At 39.2% G+C, this 19,233-nt stretch overlaps 1 protein-coding gene across 5 annotated transcripts in view; it reads right to left on the reverse strand.

Moving 5' to 3' along the window:
* Positions 1–19,233, reverse strand: part of sez6b (seizure related 6 homolog b) — a 904,580-nt gene that overhangs the window by 137,948 nt on the left and 747,399 nt on the right. For all 5 annotated transcript variants that reach the window (XM_072589689.1, XM_072589687.1, XM_072589686.1 and 2 more), the window contains exon 8: positions 9,762–9,956. In XM_072589689.1, coding sequence (XP_072445790.1) covers positions 9,762–9,956 — 195 coding nt within the window. The remainder of the gene's footprint in view (positions 1–9,761; positions 9,957–19,233) is intronic.

The raw sequence follows: 19,233 nt of genomic DNA on the forward strand, positions 1-19,233 counted from the left end.
TCTTTAAGCAACTATAAAATAAATTCCTGACATTAGACACTCTCTTAACAAGGTAAAACCATGAAGCCACTCCTTAACTATTTGGTACCATTACCAAAATGACTTGCATCTCCTCACTGTCAATTATTTGAAATGATCTTCAGAATGGAAATTTAGAAACTCTTAACCATAATTTTAAAAATCTATTTGGCTATATTCTTATTCCTCTTTTAATTGGTTTCTCTTGTCTGTAATCAGATACGGAAGTGACAGTCTAAATGCTTTGCTAACCACTTAGCTCAAAATGTTGCAACAACCATTTGTGAACAAAAGGCATTACGTTTTACACTGACTACCTATGCTAAATTTGACAGTTACCAGAATGGTAAGTCAGATCGCTTCAGTCAAAGCCAATCCAGGTCTTCATAGAGAATAGTTGGAAGTCAATGCACAACTGCAGCATGAGATTCTGATGTGGGATTTTGTTGGTGGAATGCACTAACAAAACTGAAACTGTTCAGGGTGGACAAGGTAGTCTCAACCGTCTGTAGGTAATCAGTTAAAGAACAACACAACTCTTGGAGCACCTTCCCTAGTCCATTTCTTTAGGGAAACATTTAGGGGTAGAGTGGGATTTATTGGATAGAAAGAACATGGCATAGCTGCACCATTTGAATGCTAATTCTTAGGTCCAGTCTTCATTTTCCTGGTTTTTTGTGTCTCAGGAACATTAACGTGGGGACAGCCCAGGTCAGGTCAGGCAGAAAATCACAGGGAATTCACTGGATGGAGAGAGAAGGACTGTTACACTTGATAAAGAGGATTCAAAACAGTATGGACACAGTAAACTGTTTTGTAAGCTTTGGGGTTCATGCACAGTGTGTTTTTAAATTCTCTCTCACACACAATCTACTAGCGATAAAGTGACCTAGGGAACTCAAAAGAGTTGTTTCTTATTCAAGTCTTATTTTTAGCATGAAGTAGAAGTCTGATCACTAATCATTTATTCTGACTTAATTCTTTTTGACACGTGAATTTCAATAAAACATTGAATCAATAAAAGGACTATTCAGCAACAAAGTTTACAATATATTTGACTGTAAACCTAGGTCCAAGGAACAGCATACAGAATAAATAGCTGTTACAATTAAACAGAGGAGGGGAAGAAGACATCTAGCAAAAAGACTCTTGTTGTTTTGTCTGATTTATGTTCATTGTTGCTTTACCATAATATACAACTCTTCAAATTCTGATCTCCCTCCTCCTTTATTTAATTGTACAAGAGGGGCCTGCACATTGACTTTTAGGTTTCCCCTGTTACAAGAACAACTTAACCTTTATTTGTGTCTTTTTTCTGCACAGCCAATGTCAAATATTATGGGAAACCATATGTTAAAAGACAATTGGTGATAAAAGCCACACACTCTTTCCTTTTTGTTACCTCCCATCCCAAGTGAATAACATCTCTTCTGTCAATAATTTTCCAGGAAAAGTCAATGGTGAGTGTAAAATGTGAATTTATTCTCCAGGTCTGCCCATGACAAATCCACAAGCTCAACTTTAGCCTTGTGGGTGCTTTCTACCCAGCCATGAAAAAGCACTCTCTGCTCCTAAGCAACCTTCTACTTAAACCACCTTCTAATTTCTCACTTCTGAATTAATACATATACCTAAAACCTTATATGTTCCAGCATCCACCTGTGCTGATCAGTCAACCATTCAAACAGTGTCTGTGCCGTCACCATTTTACAGCCAGTCCCCATACCTGTAAGCAAAACACAGCAGTGATTTAAACTTCCTGTGCTGTTGTTTGGTTACCTAGGGATCATTCTGCTTATTTTAACGTCACCACTTCTCTGCAGGCTTCTATTTGATACTTGGGATAGAACTCTTGAAGGAGACAAAGGTGATGACAAAAAAATGACATCCCATTAACTTTGAATGCAGCTTTCTGTCCTCGATGATTATAACAAACATTCTTGACATTGTGGGCATTATTGATCTCAATTTTAAACAACTACAATTTCCCACAACTTGGCTACAACTGTATTACAGGAGGTTTCAGTACATGATTTCCAACTCCTATTCCCATAATCCAACTGCAGGTTGATTGACAAGTTAATCAACAATGATGGCTACAATTCCCTGAGCTGCAAGAAACTACTCCATCTAACCATCTTGAGATTTTACAGTTGGTGAGCGTATGTTGCAGATCAGCATTTCATCCTGGATCTATGTTGGGGATGCGTTACCATTCTAATTGTGAAACAAGGCTGGATGTCTGGAGCTATAGTGAATGAGTAAACTGTGATGAGACTCTCTGAATAGGGTGAGAGTGGAAAAGAGTGCACTAAATGGAGAACAAGGAAAATAACATTCTTGTGAGCTGCAGAGGTGGGGTGGGTATATTTTCTGTTGTCATAAGAAAAATGTAGTGATTGCAACAAACACAACAAGGTGCTCTTCACAGAATATGAGTTCACTGATTGGGGCTGTCAACCTGGTCCATTCAGTGAGCCTTGGCTGATAGATAAAAACAGGAGTGTCAGAGGTTCTGTTCACTCTGAGGAAGCTGGGTCAGTGTCAGGTATTGTGCACATGTTACTAAAGGTGACTTGGTGACTGGATCCCAGCCTCTGTGATGTCTCTGCAACTTTTAGACAGAAAGAATTGTTATCAGTGGAGAAATAGGAAGAGTAGTGTTAACAGTTTATCATTTGAAAATTATTGAAGAAATTGTTTTGGCTTGTGAAAATACTGGCATTCACTTTGCTGCAATCACCTACCCAACAGAGCTCTTAAAAATCAGCAGGAGGAGAGGAAGCAGAATCTAGAAATGAGAACACTTGAAGGTTCCAAACTGAATTTGTCATCAGGATTGTTTCAAATTCTACATCATACTTTGTGTATTTACGCAAAGAACACTTGCTTAGGTCACACATCCGAATCTATCCGGGAGAAAGTGAGGACTGCAGATACTGGAGATCAGAGTCAAACAGTGTGGTGCTGGAAAAGCACAGCCAGTCAGGCAGCATGGGAGGAGCAGGAGAGTCGACGTTTCGAGTATAAGCTCTTCATGCTCAAAACGTCGTCTCTCCTGCTCCTCGCTGCTGCCTGACTGGCTGTGCTTTTCCAGCACCACACGTCTCGATCTGAATCGATCCTTCTGAGTTTATTTTATATTTTTCATTTTCCCTTTAGTTGTAGTGTCTAATGCACAACTTATGAATATTAATGTATTCTCACTTGGAGTCGTACAGATGTACAGCACAGAAACAGACCCTTCGGTCCAACTTGTCCTTGTCGACCTGATATCCAAACTAAATCTAGTCCCATTTGCCAGTCTATTCATACATCCATCCAGGTGCCTTTTAAGTGTTGTAATTGTATCAGTTAGGGAATATGATACCAAAGTTTGAAAACTGTCTTTGTCAAACTAATGTGTGTTTTAGAGCCACACAGCATGGAAACACACTCTTCAGTCTAACCAGTCTATGCCAAACATAATCCCAAACTAAACTAGCCCCACTTGCCTGCTCCTGGCCCATATCCCTCCAAACCTTTCCAATTCATGTATCTATCCAAATGTCTTTTAAATGTTGTAATTATACCCTCATCCACTACTTTCTCAGGAAGTTCATTTCACCTGGGAACAAATGTAAAACACTTGTCTCTTATGTCTTTTTAAAATCTGTCTCCTCTCACCTTAAAAATGTATCCCCTAGACTTGAGATTAAACATTGTGGGGAAAAGACAACTATCATTAACAGTATCGATACTTCTGATTATTTTATGAACTTCTATCAGATTGCCTCCCAACCTCCTACACTCCAGTAAAAACAGTTCCAGTCTATCTATCCTTTCTTTATAACTCAAATCTTCCATACCCAGCAACATCCTGGTAAATCTCTTCTGAACCCTCGCCAGCTTGATTCTCTCCTTTTCTATAACTCCTCATTGGTTTTAGACTATTCATTTGTGTTATCTTTCCTCCCTAACCTCTGTATATCAGTTTAAAGTCAGAATGTCCTATTTATCCTTTCAGAAAGAAGCCTGGCCAGGAAGAAACCATTCCAATGGTAAAGCTTCTTCCTGTTCATTACAGGTGCCAGTGTCCCATGAAGTGGAACTCCTTTCTTACACCAATCCTTCAACTACACAGTCATAACGATAAGGTTCTTATCCCTTTGACAACTTGAACAGGGCTGATAATCCAGAGATTAAAACCCTTGAGTTTCTGCTTTTAACTTAGCTCCAAGTTCAAACAGGACAGGCAGGATCTCTTGTCTACACTGTTGCTCCCAATGTGGACCATACAGACTGAACACTTATCTTCTCTCCAATATCCTTTCAAGCCAGTTCGAGATAGGAGCAAGAAAATAGGGGCAAGACTACACCATTCAACCCTTCAATCCTGCTCCATCTTCCAAATCATGGTTGATCATTGATCTCAAGAACATTTTCCCAGGCCATCCCCTTATCCCTTTGATGCCAACGGTATCCAGAGATCAATCAATCACTATCTTGACCATACTCAATGCCTGAGCTTCCAGCGTCCTCTGGGGAATAGAATTCTAAAGATTCACCACTCTCTGAGTGACAATATTGCTCTTCCTCTTTCTAAATGACTTGTTCCTCATTCTGAAATTATTTTTCTTGGTTCTAACCATTGTTCTTGCCCCTAGCCAGGGAAAACATCCTTTCTGCATTTATGCCGTCAACCACTTTAAGAATTTTGTTAATTTCAGTGAGATCATCTCTCGTTCTGCTGAAATCTAGAGATTACAGGCCCAGTCTTCCCAATTTCTTCTCTCAGGACAGTCCTTCCAAGCCAAGAATTAGTCTGATGAACCTCCAATGCATTTCCCCTGTGGAAACTTTATCCTTCTTCATGTAAGGAGACTAAAACTGTACACAATATTCCAGTCTCACTAAGACTTACAGACTTGATGCAATCAATCATTGCTCCTGCATGCAGACCTTCTTGCAATAATTTCCAGCATATCATTTGCCTTCCTAATTGCTTATTGCATCTGCACGCTAGACTTAAGTACTTATAAAAAAGGAAACCCTGCTCTCTTTGAACATCTACACTTTCCAATTTCTTTTTACAATTTAAGGAATACTCTGCACCTTTGTTTTTCCTATCAAAGTGGATAATCTCACAATCTCACAGCTATCCACATTTTATTCCATCTGCCATGTTCAAATCCCATGCGCCAAGTCCCGGCGCAACATTGAGGGCCGAAGGGCCTCCACTGCGTTGTAATGTTCTAAATCCCCTTGAAGCCTCCTTGTACCATCCTCATAAAACATACTTCCATCTCATTTTATGCCATCCACAAATTTGGAAGTATCACATTTGTTGATCATTGAAATATGTAGGGTTTAGATCAGAGTGGTGCTGGAAAAGCACAGCAGGTCTGGCAGGTCTCTCTCCAGCCTGGAGGCTTCCTGCCTCTATTCCTGATGAAGGGCTTTTGCCCGAAACATCGATTTTCCTGCTCCTCGGATGCTGCCTGACCTGCTGTGCTTTTCCAGCACCACTCTGATCTAAACTCTGGTTGCCAACATCTGCAGACCTCTCTTTTGCCTATGAATATTTAGGGCTCAAGCACTGATCCTTGCAGGACCCTCCTACTTATAGCCTGACAACTTTAAAATAACCCATTCGTTCCTATTCTATGTTACTCCTAATCTAATGCACTCCAATTTTGATTACTAGCCTCCTGTGTGGGACCTTGCTCAGAGCCTTCTGAAAATCCAGTATTCTGGTTCCCCTTAGCTACTCTGTTAGTAACGTACTCAGAAACTGTTAAAAATGATTTCCCCTTTATAAATCCATGTTGGCTCCACATAATTGGATTGTTTCTTTCTATGTTCTGAGTTATCACATCCTTCATAATCCATGCTAGTATTACCCTACTACTGCCATCAATCAAGACTGTAGTTTCCGAGTTTCTCCTTCCCAGCTTTCTCCTGCACATACCACTTCAACATCTATAGAATTTTGAAAGATGACCACCAATGTATCCACCATCTCTATAGCAACATATTCCGGGCTGCAGATTACCTATCCTGGGGATTTCTCAATGTTCAGTCCCATTAATTAATCTAATACTACATTTCATATGAATACTAATTTATTTCAGTTCCCCATTCTCACTAGTCCCTTGGATATCTATTATTTCTGAAAGATTTCTTGTTCCTACCTCCATAAAGACAGGCACAAAGTAATTATTTACATTTTCCACCATTTCCCTGTGACCATTATAAATTCTCCTGTAATGGACCCACATTTGTCTTTGTTAATTTCTTTCTGTTACATCCTGTAGAAGCTTGTACAGTCCAATTTTAAATGTTTCTTGCTAGCTTACATTCACATTTTATTTTCCCTTTTTTTTCAGTTTCATGGTTCTCATGAGTTAACCTCTAAATGCTCTCAATCCTCAGGCTTGCTACTTTTTTGGTAAATTATTCAGCTTGCTTCTTTGATCGAAAACAATTTATCTCTTCATTTTCTAACCAGGGTTAAAACACTTTTCCTTTCATTTGTGTTCTGAAGCAACGTATGCTTATTTTAAACAGTGTACTAATTCTTTAAGTACTAGCCATAGTCTGTCTTTTATTGCATCTTTTCATTTCTCAATCCACCACCGGCCAACTTGGTCCTCAGGCCTATATCGTTTTCTTCCTTCAGATTTAAGACCCTCATTTTGAACGACATAGCTTCCAAACTTAATTAAAAATTCCAGCATTTTATGGTTGCACTTCCCTGAAAGTTCTTTTAGAATGAGATTATTAATTAGTTTCCTCTGATTGCATAATATAACATCGAAAATAGCTTGTTCCCCAGTCTCTGTCCTTCACTATGGTGCCAGATATGCAACAAAACATATGGGACTCTCACTCAGTTTATAAAGAATATGATCTGGCCATCTCCCCATCCTAACTAATTATTCAATCCCCTACAAGTACAACATGACGCTTTCTGTTTTTCCTTTGAATACCCCGTCATGTTCCATCATGCTATTGGCAGTATTCTGGATCTCCTTAAACAGTTTTTATTCTCATTCTCCTGGGCAGCAAGTGTATTACATTCGTTGAATAGAATCAGTTGCTGCAGATCCCTGATCTCTGTCTCAGCTGGGTTTCCATTACTGTGTATGCTACTGGTCTGAACACATACCTACTGCTAAACATTATTTCCACTGGGAGGTGATGGTGGCATTCGGTGGTGTGGTGAAGAGTAGGGGGAAGAAGGAGAGAAGATAAATATATCTGTTAAATGGAGGGGCAGGATGAAAGAACATTGTCTTTGTGTCGCTATGGGAACACTTTATCAGTTGCAGCTACAAATTACTTCAATTTTTTCTATGAAATGAAAACAAAATGTTGATTTCCCTCTTCCTTCAAATTTTTCTATATAATCTTTCAAATCCCTTTTGCACTTTGTCTAGCTGCATACTACCAGACAATTGGATTATTCTCTTCTTCGGCAGCCCCTGGGGATTGAGGATGATTTATTTCCCCTCTGGTTCAAGAGGTTCTGATATGGTCAATAAATTCTATGTACAACCAGCAGACTTTGCCACCTGAAGGGTCGGGTTTTGAGTTGTTGTAACCTCACTCTGACACGGTGACTTTGCCTGTGTGATCCTGATAACATTTCTCAATCAGCTCTTTCCAAATGAGCCTTCTCTATTCTGGTTGGTCACAAACCAGCCCATGAGTCAGTCAGGATATTTGACCTATTCCTGGACGTCTTGAGGTCATCCCTAAAGCATTTCTCATGTCCTCCTGTGAACTTCCTGCCATGATGGAGTTTTGAGTAGAGCAGTGCTTTCTAGGTTAACAAGTATGACCTTCTAACTCTGATCTTGCTCTCAGCTTCACTGTTAACTAGATGGAAGTGTTAGATATTCCCCCTTCACATTTTATTCTATCATTGCTCATCTCCTGAAGGTTTAATCAGTCTATATTTTTGTCATTCCAAGGCAAGGACCATTGGAGTTCCAATACACTGTGGCACTACAATAGCACTGAGTATTAGCCCCTTTTACTTAGCTTTGAAAATTGTAGAGAAAACCACTAGCTTTGAATTTAGACCATTTGAAAATTTAAATTAGCAACTGAGTGCCTCTGTTAGAAGAAAGTTGATGTATTGTTCATCATTTGGATGTTTATCTTTGTGTAATATCAATGCTAGCTGACCATACCTCACAATTTAATGGATCGAGTGCCTCTATCTTAGCTTCCCACCTATGCATTGCTTTGCATTAAATATATCACGACGTGAGGCTGTTCAAAAAATGCTTGAGCATATCTGCTTACAAGAGTTAATAATACACACCCAGACTCTAAAGTTCTACAATATTCAGTGCATATTAGAAATACACAGTCAGGCTATTTGTTCCTTGTCTGCTTAACAGATTAAAAGCTCTCCAACTGAATTATTATTAATTTTTTGCAGTTTGACGGGTGATTTACTGATGTCACAAAACAATGGAAGGAACATTCTCTTCCCAGTACAACATATACACTTCCCCAAAAGTTTGGAGTTTAAGTCCTCCTCCAGGACTTGACCATCACAGATAGCGTACCCTGTATTTATAGCATGACTAATGAGTTGATTGTTAACCTGTTAATCATCCTGATACGCTATGGATGGCCAATAAGACTTTGCTGGTCAGACAGAAACATTTCACCAGCCAGAGGAATAGCTAGATTACTTGAAGCGCTAGAAGAGTTGGCTAATGAGTTGGGCTCATATTTACTATTATAAGTAAAACTTAACAATATGACACTGGATATGGAGGTGAGGCAATGTAAAAGATCCTTCAGGAGTAAATACATCTGGCATGAGTTTGGATGTTATTTCCTGCAACATAAGAAACTGGGTGTGGACATTGTGCTATTGAAGAAACTAACAGACATTTATCATAGCCAGCCATTCTGTATAAACATTATATTCCTCAGGCATACAAATATCTGGGCTAATATTATAACAAAGGAGTACATTTCTAGTAATTTGAGTTAAGATAGAGAATGAAATTTCTATACCCTTAGGTCACATCCTATGATGTAGTGAAACTATCAATCTCATGTCTCTTACTGATGAATATGAAGGGTTCACACACAGGAAATCCTACCAACTGCCAAAGGTAGCAATGAAGATTGTGCAAGGACCGTCAAAACATTGAGAGATTTTATTTATAATCTTCTTTTATAACATTGGCTGTTGTTGTGCTATGTCTTACGGCCAATATGTCAGCGTGCCTTTCAGTCATTCAATATTATTTTATTAGGTTTTCACCAACAAGACTACTTTTCTTAACAGAAAAATTGAATAGCTATTGAACACAATGAATTCACATGGAGAATGCTGAGCATTGGTAAAACTACTCACCCAACACAGTGCTCATGCCTTGTTAACCTTCTGTCAGGCCCTTTAACACCTGCCAAGGGACCCCCTTGTTTAGGTATTTAGTTTCAATGGGGGCTGGGAAAGTTGCAACAAGAGTGACCAATTTAAATGAATTTTAAGTTCCAGGCATTGCACACCAATTGCTTGTCTTTAACTAATATGGTGGGCAGAAGATTTTATAATGCTTGTACATATCCTGATCACCACTTCTGAATAAATGATAGAGTTAAATCATGTGGTGTCAACAATCTGCTAGAAACCATAGATTCTTCAAATAGATAAAGTCTTAGCTTGCTCTTTGCTTTGCTTTCTGCTGGTTGATGGAAAACGTGTTCCCACATTTATGTTCCCTTACCTCTGCAGGCTGGCTCAGTCTCATTCCACTGGGGGTCCCGGATGTCCACACATTCTATAATCATGGACCCTTGTTCCAGGGTGTACCCCGGATCACATGAAAACTCAGCCACAGTTCCCACTTGATATGATGCATCACCCGTTGTGAAATTTCCATACTTAATGAATGGCTCATAGCAATGGCCCTGTTCAAAGGCTGAAACAGAAACAAAAGATATATTCAGAACAAAAAAACAAACTATGCACATAATTCCTCATATTTTCAAACACCAGTTGGTCTTCCATGGCATTGCTCATGATGAGATGTTTTATAGCATTAGGACTTTAGAAAAATATATCAGAAATTGTGACACGAGGTAACATCTATAGGAAGTGCACACTCTACAAAATTGTTAATAAGTTATTGCACCTAATTTACAACAGTAAATTCAATTCAAAATTACAGAGTCTACAAAATGTCATTTATATGAATAAGAAGGGTTTAGAAGGATATGGGCCAAGTGCTGGGAAATGGGACTAGACTAGGTTAGGATATCTGGTCGGCATGGAAGAGTTGGACCGAAGAGTTTGTTTCTGTGCTGTACATCTCTATGACTCTGTAGTCAATCTCCCACAGTATTGCACATGGAAAATAAAAACTAATGCAAAGCTGAGTTAGAGATGGCGGATAAGATTACAATGAAGATCCCACTTTCTTAAGCTTTCTGCTTTCCTGTACCTTGGTGGCCCACATCATCAACCACCCCTCTCTAATGGGAGAGCAGCCTTATGGTCCTCTGGGACTATGGCAACTTCACCTTTACCTAATTGTTCCAATATAATTCAGTTGTCATATACACTGACATTTTTGGTTTGCATTTGAATCAATCGTACAATATCATTTCTAAGGAAATTTGGGAAGCACACAAGTAGTATTTAAGGTTTACTTGTGAACAGAGTAAATTGGCAACTCTGAACTTTCCTTCAACACTGTTGGCTTCAGCTCTCGAAGAAAAGGTGATGGAAGGGTGAAAGACCCTGTGGCCTGAAGCTACTAACTCCCTGAATTAAACAAACTGTGACAGACACGGAGGATCTGGTGACACAAAATGAAGGTGTTTCAGCACCTCCAGTGGGTGGGAAGTTTTGATCAGAATGCAATACTTTTTCACTCACAAGTTTAACAACAATTTGCATTTATGTAGCCCCTTGAAAAGAGTAAATTACTAGGTCAGTGACATTCCCACATTTAGATTTACAGAGGCACTCCAACTCTGTCAAATTTAATCTGCTGGTCGCAGCATTCTGCATTTGTCCATTTATGGTCAGGCACAGAGTTCTAATCTCGGTGTAACAATTCAACTTAAAGGCTGGTTAAAAGTTGCCTCACTATCTAGCTGCATTCAAAACAGGTTGTGTGTGGTTTTTGGAAGACATGCTGAGTGATTTGGATTTGTGCTTATTCATAAAGTTGACCCTTAATCTATTATTTCAGCTCTTTTAGCTTGCTGAAATAACTGCATTGCAAAGAAATTTGCATCGTAGGAAACAAATCACCAATATGCACAAGTGCACTGTAGTTTAGTTTGAAGGTTCTCTACACAACATGGTAGCATGGCAATCTTGGATAATTCTAGTGCTTTGGAAGGTTGTGTTATTCTTTTGTTTAACATTAAAAAGGTCGCCTGATAGGTCATGATGAACAGATGTCATTCCACTTCTATATGCCCCGACTCTCAATTAAATAGATCTGGCTCATATGTATGGGTTTGAGTCTTTTATATAAAATGAACTCCAACAAACCAGATATAATAAATTCAAAAGCTTACTTTGGCACATACTTCCTGTCTATAAAAATAGGCATAGCCATAACACCCAGCTAATCTTGCATCCTACAATGCCCTAGGCTGGCTTCCTTCCTTGATATGACATAGCCAGAATGCTAAGACGTGCTACCATTTAGAACCCTCTTCTCATGCAGTATAAATTATTGTTTCTTTTGGGATTTGGCATTTTTGCTATTCTATCCTGATGAGTACAAGACAAAAACATTTGACAGCATGTATCTTTTTTTCAGCAATCATATTTTATACTACAATTCATTACTTGTGCATCTCTTTATGACACTGAAACAGTTATTAATTCCTTTTCCTTCTGACATAGCATTTGTTAACCATTTCTCATTCCTTGGAAAAGAAGAACCAAAGATGTATGGGCTTTAATCACAACCTCCTGAGCAATTCCATAAGAGATAACGAAAAAAGTTACATTTATATGGCAATTCTTTACATAAGAAGTAATACATAGACAATTACTTTTTTTTTCTTTTAAAGAAAGACTAATATTATTGTTGTGGAGGAAAAACAGAGCCAATTTTTGCTCAGCAGGATCGCACTAGCTGCAATGAGGTGAACAAATCTGTTTCAGTGCTGTTGGCTAAGGGATGCATATTGGTTATGATACCATTTAAAACTTGTTCCTTGAACAATATTGCACTCTGGGGGGAATGGAATAGGTTAGATACAAATGTTCTGAAATGGGACTTGAATCAACAACCTTTGATTCAGGAACATGAGTCACAGAAACAGAGTCAAACTAGCACACACGGAAGAAGATTTTCCTTACCAAATTGTGAATAGTCATGCAGGTATGTATAAAAAAAAGATTTCCTATCCTGTAATATATACTATTTACAAAAACATTTACAATTGTCATAGTGTACAATACAAAGCTTGCAGAATGAGAGCACATGGATTAAATAAAAGATTTATTTGCTTTCTACAATTTTATTTTCTATTGTAATTGACTCCAAATTACCTTAATTAACAATGCACATATTATATTGTGTGGATAATTTACTGAAGTAAAACATGTCTATTAATCTAAGGTATTCACAATGCAAGATAATTGTTTTAGTGAATGACGCAGCTCCCTTGTACTCAGCAACGCACCACAATCTTTTGTATGGGGTATTGTTTGCAGCTCTGTCTGAGTGGTGGATGCATGTTTCTTCAGTTTGATGGAAATGGGTTAGTGTATTTGCAACACTTTTGGGGACCTTCATATCTTCCAATTGTGTTTGATCCATTGTTTAAAAAACCGATTGCTACAAGTTCACAGGAGAAATGACTAATATCGCCAGGCAAAACTCTCTAGTATCATCAGTGTGCTAATTTATATGCAGTGTAAATTGAACTGTTGAATTACATTGTTTATAATTATAAATAAACTATTACTTATAGACTTGCCTCAATGCTCGCAACTTTACAGTTGATGAAGGTATACATTATATGGGTTGCGAAATGTAAAGAATATAGATCAGATTTAATGAAAAGGCAAAATAGGTGTGTGTGTGTGTGTGTGTATATAGTGGGGAAGAATGGAAATGACCCCAGATATTCTTTATCAATAAATGTAGCCAGAGCACTTCGAAACTAAATTCACATTACTCACATTCACTCGGGTGCAGAAACATATAATTTTCTCTTCATAACAACAGAAAGATTTGGAATCTGAAGAGACTATTTGGCCTCTCAAGCCTCCCCTGCCAATCAACAAGATCATGACTGACCTGCCCTAAGCCTCATCTCTTCTTTCAGGTCAGTTCATCATAGCTCTCAGCAACTCAATATTTCAAAAATACATCTACCTCCACTTTAAATACTTCCAGTGAACTAGCCACCACAACTCTCTGGGGTAAAGAGCTCCCGACATTCCATACCCACTGGATGAAGAAATACCCTTGCCTCTCAGCTTTAAATGAGTGTTCTCTTATTCTGTGACTAAGTCACATCATTTGAGATTTTCCCACCAGTGGAAAGACCTTCTCAATATCTACCCTTTCAAGCCAGCTCAATAGTTACCACACTGCTGCCTCACAGCATGAGGGACCAGGGTTCGATTCTACCTTTGGGCAACTGTCTGTGTGGAGTTTGCACATTCTCCCCGTGTCTGTGCGGGTTTCCGCTAGGTGCTCCAGTTTCCTCCCACTGTTCAATGGAGTGCAGGTCAGGTGAATTAGCCATGGGAAATGCAGGGTTACATGGGTGGGTAGGGTATGGTTCTGGGTGGGTTGCTTTTCAGAGTGTCGGTATGGTCTTGATGGACCGAATGGCCTGCTTCCACGCTGTCAGGATTCTATGATTCTATGCTCTCCACACACACTTGCCTGCTCTTTTTGGAACTGTTGTCCTTGTTCTTACGTGCTTCAGAACTAGAGATGTACTGCTCCATTTCCTTTTATTTGATTAATTTACATGTCTGTGAATCAGTCTTTGTGCATCTCAAAGAAAATCCTTTGAACATTTAGTTCTGGAGGTGCTAGTATAAATCTTGAACTCTTTAATTAAGATTCTTTGGAAGAAGAGATACTGACAGCTCATCCATGCTGCCATCTGTGAACCTGTTGTGGAAAAGGGTCTGCACTATGAATTTTGTACAAACCACTCTCTTGTGAAAGAGAATGGCATGATAAGATTCCACCAGTACGCCAACCTACAAAAATTTAAAGATAAAACCAGAAGCCATCATCAGTCAGAAAACATTTTCACTAATATTCCTGCTTGGAGCTTAAATTTGAGCCAAGTAATTTTAATTTCAAACCTCATCTAATAGCTCTTTTTCTTTTTGAGATTCCCTGGGAAATAGTTACAACCTTAACGATTAATAATTCTGCTCACACACCAAACCCATTCCCTGCCTGGTAAATTAATACAACATTTGTACCTCATTTGGTAACAGTTTTCTTATACTTTTGCAATGGCTATATTGGATTATTTTCAGCATGTATTATAGCAGAAAAATAATGAATTTGAGAAAAATCTACTTTCAAAGATGTTGGCTTCACCTCTGTAATCTAAAGCAGTTCAAGTACACACAACAAAAACAAATTGCTGGAAAAGCTCAGCAGGTCTGGCAGCATCTGTGGAGAGAAATCAGAGTTAACATTTTGGGTCCAGTGACCTGTGAACTCACAACTCAGTACTCAATTCAAATAAATTCCTGACAATTAGTGATCCAGAATTCCCCATTGTTAGTTCAAGTTACTTTGAGTGTATTACATTTGGAAATTAAATTATTGGAATGAAACAAGCTTGCTTGACATCTTTTATTTAATGCATGTGCTATAATTCTATATCCTCCACAATGCAAGCCAATGTCTTCAAAGCAATGTATTTTCCTGGCGAGAATTCCCCAAAATACTTTCTAGAATAGTGCCAGTGAATTTGGAAATTGCAAATCTAATACCATTTTCAAGAAAGGAGCCTGGCTGGAAGCAGGTTAATTAGCCTTATATCTGTGACCGAGAAATTGTTAGAATCCATTATTATAGAGATTATACAAGGACAGTTAGCAAGACAAAATGGTGGCATGTAGAGATAACATGATTTTCTGAAAGAGAAATGATGTTTAACTAAATATTTAGTGTACTTTAAGGAAATATCAAACAAAGTGGATAAAGGGGAACCTGTTGTTGTGGCCTTATTGGATTTCCATAAGGCATTTGTTATGGTACCACATTAAAGGTTACTTCAGAAGATGGGACAGCAAGGTGGCTCAGTGGTTAGCACTGCTGCTTCTAGGATTACTGTATAGATCAGTGCTCGTGTGATTGCGGAACACGAAGTGCACAGCGATCTTGGTGTCCTGGTACATGAATCATCACACAACACAAAGCTTGTGAGAGGATTTGTAGCTCGGGTGCTCGTTGTTGTGGTTCTGTTCGCCGAGCTGGGAATTTGTGTGGCAGACGTTTCGTCCCATGTCTAGGTGCCATGCCTGTAGGAATTCCCTGGCTGTTCTCCAGGGAATTCCTAGAGGCATGGCATTCATCCACAGATTCAGTCAATAAGCACATCGACCTGGACCCAATATACCGACCACTGCAACAGACAGCTGGAACTGACAACCGGAAGCGGCAGATTCAAACCACTACAAATGCTGGAGGAAAGATCACAGAAGTGCTTCACAGGAGGCTCCCAAGCACTGAGGATGTCACCCAGACAGGAGACGAAACATCTACAACACAAATTCCCAGCTCAGCGAACAGAATCATCACACAACTTGCATGCAGTATCGCAAATAATTAGGATGGCAGATGTAATGTTGGTATTTATTGCAAGGGAAATAGAACATAAAGGTAGAAAGGTTTTACTGCATCTGTACAGAGATTTTGAGACTGGATCTAAAGTACAGTCTTGGTATTCTTATTTGAAAAAGGTAGAAAAGCAATTCAGAGAAATTTCACTTGACTTATTCATGGAATGAAGGACTCTCCTTATGAAGAAAGGTTGATCATGTTGGGCTTAAACCTATTGGAATTTAGAATAATGCAATGTGATCTTATTGGAATATATTACATTTTGAAGGAACTTGATAGGGAGATACCTGGAGGATGTATCCTCTCTCAGGGGAGACCAGAACAATGGGGTACAGTTTAAGAATAAGAGGTCACCTTTTTAAGACAGAGGAGAGGAGGGGAATAGAAGCTGGGTCACTGGTTTTATTCAAGGTTGGGTTCGATAGACGTTTTGATAGACAGGAAATCAAGGTTCATGGTAGGAAACAGACAGGAAAGTGGAGTTTAGATGAGATCTATAATCAGCCATGATTTTACTGTATGGTGGGGCAGACTCAAAGAGCCCACGGCCTACCCTGTTCTTAGATCTATGTTTTTACGTAAGTGCTTTTCTTTAATAATTCACCAATGAAATCACAGGAATCTACGGTGTTTGTCATGAGTTTCTGAATGTGCCATTAACTGACGAGCAAGTTAAGAGAAGAATGCAAATATTATGGCATCAAGGGTGGGTGACACAGTGGCTCAGTGGTTAGTACTGCTGCCTCAAAGCACCCGGACCTGGGTTCAAACCTAGCCTCGGCAACTGTCTGTGTGGAGTTTGCACATTCTCCCCATGTCTGTGTGGGTTTCCTCTGGGTGCTCTGGTTTCCTCCTACAGTCCAAAGATGTGCAGGTTTGGTGAGTTGACCATGCTAAATTGCCCACTGTGTTCAGAGATGTGTAGGTGCATTAGTCAGGGGTAAATGTAGGGGAGTGGCTTTGGGTGGGATACTCTTCAGAGGGTTGGTGTGGACTTGATGGGCAGAAGGGCCTGTTGCTACACTGTAGGGATTCTATTAAAAAAAAAAGTGCTTTTTCATTAAAGAGAAGGCTGGATCTCCTGTGCGGTACTCACAAAGTGCTGCATTGGCAGAAGTTGGTCTTTCGGGTGAGAAAATGGAAAGATTTGCATCAGTCATCTCCAAGCGCTTTACAGTTAATGAGCTACTTTTTGAAGTGTAGCCACAAACATGAAATGATTATCTCTATGTCACAAACCTCTAGGTTTGATTACTCCCACTCCAGGGTTAGAGCACAATAACAAAGTTGAATGTGCCAGAGTGGAACTGAGCAACTACCATCTTGCAGATGAGACATCAAGTCAAGGGCTGACCTGCCTGCCTGCCTGCATGATGGAAAGGATCATGTGGCACTATTTTAAATAAACACGAGGTGGTGGGGGGCATGTTATTCCTGTTCTCCCAGTCCAATACTCATCCACTGATCATCACCACACAAACAGACTTTCTGCTCATTATCACCTTGTTGTTTGTGGGGCATTTGCTTGTGCAAGTGTTGCCATGTTGCTCCATTACAACAGTGACTGCACTTCAAGAGATCTTCATTGACTGCAGAGTGATTGGAAATGGTCACTTTGTAAAAAGCTTAACATAAATGTAAATCTTTCTTCTTTTCATACCTGCAATTTTTTTTATATATAATAAAAGATCACACATCAGAGAACGCAAACTGTGCTAATGAAAAAGTGCAGCACATTCTGTCAGCATTGATTAGTCATTCATTATTACATGCATGGCTTGTGCACAAACAATCTCTCATGCAGAAACCATTGTAGTAGTTTACCGTACTGGTGTGATTCACAGTGGGTTTTTTTCTTGTATAGGTTTTGGATTATACAGTGACATAGCCACAGTATTAACAACTGAGCTGAAGTGTGTACAAGTTCTCAATGAATGTTGTAGTCACTCAATAGGACTGCCATGACATCAAGATAATTCTCCTGGTTATTGGGGTATAAATTTATGAGGAACCTAGAGATGCACAAATTGCAACCCTCAAAATTATGAAACGAATGAATAAAAGCTGATCCTGGCTAGAGATAAGAGTTAAAAATAAGGAGGCAAGTTTAAAAAGGAGCATCAGCTTGAATTTCTTCATCCAAAATGATTATAGCCACAGGATAAATCAAGCAAAGTCATTGAAACAGCATGTATTAATGGGAGCAAGAGGGAATTTAATGTATTTTTGGAAATAGAAAGGATTGAGGGAAATAGTAAGAATGGTTGCATTGATCTATGAAAAATGATCCAACTTGCAGTCTTACTGGGTTCCTAAAACTGATGTTCTCAGAAAAACGATGTATCACTTCTGTGGGTGACCAAAGTGGTGGCCATAAACATTAGATAGTCATACCAGGAAATTCAGGACCCACACCTCTCCCCAGAAGACTGTCAGAATCAGGAACTCTCCACTGTATGGAAGGATATAAATAACAAAAGGATATTTATGAGGATGCTGGAGGGCATTTTGATGGGACTCGAGGGAGGGATGGAGGCTCGTGTGAAGAATAAACAGCAGTATGGACAGTTGGGTGGCACAGACTGGTACAACTGTTAAAGTAGCCAGTCATCCAGTTTTGCACAGGACAGCCCGGTTAACACTGGTCTGACTACTGTCAGTAACAGGGATTTTATAACAGGTATTTTAAACACTTAGCTTAGAGAAGCATAGTGCTTGTTGCTTTGTTTGTCTGCAGAAGCCTTGATATGACAGACAAGAAGAAAACAGGATCTTTTCATTTCTTTCCCTTAGGTCTTGCTGTCTTTCTAACTGCACTGAATCTCTGCATTTACAATGACATTACCTTCTGTGCATTGGTACAATGTCCAGTATTGGTAACCTCCAGCAGTGGCCACCTTTATACTGTGCGATATAATTCTGTGATAACTTCATACATAAAGGGCTGAGGGACATCCTGTAAGAGCCCGATCCCACACAGATATTGTGCTTGATTTCATTATCCTCAATTTCACAGCCAACATTTCTACATTGGTCTGACTGAACTTGACTTCTACTCAGCAGGCCCTGAGGTCCTTAGATACCTGATCCATGCCCTCTCTAACACTACTGTCATATTGAAGAGTTGAGAATGGGATCGAAGTCAAGGTGGAAAATTCACAAAATCCCTTTTAGTAACAGCAAGAACAGATGTAGAAAAGGCAGTTAGTACAGTGGAAAAAGAGATTATAGTAGAGTGCTTTATCACACTGGATTCAATTGGTGCACAATGCATTTGAACTCAGATGAGACCGAGGTCACCAAGCGTGAGAATAAAAAGGGATCAATGAAAGAAGCAATGCTGATGAGAAGGAAGAACAAAAGTCACACTCTGTTCAGCTCCTGGTCTGAAATT

The sequence above is a fragment of the Chiloscyllium punctatum genome, chromosome 19, assembly GCF_047496795.1.
Source record: "Chiloscyllium punctatum isolate Juve2018m chromosome 19, sChiPun1.3, whole genome shotgun sequence".
Classification (NCBI taxonomy): Eukaryota; Metazoa; Chordata; class Chondrichthyes; order Orectolobiformes; family Hemiscylliidae; genus Chiloscyllium; species Chiloscyllium punctatum.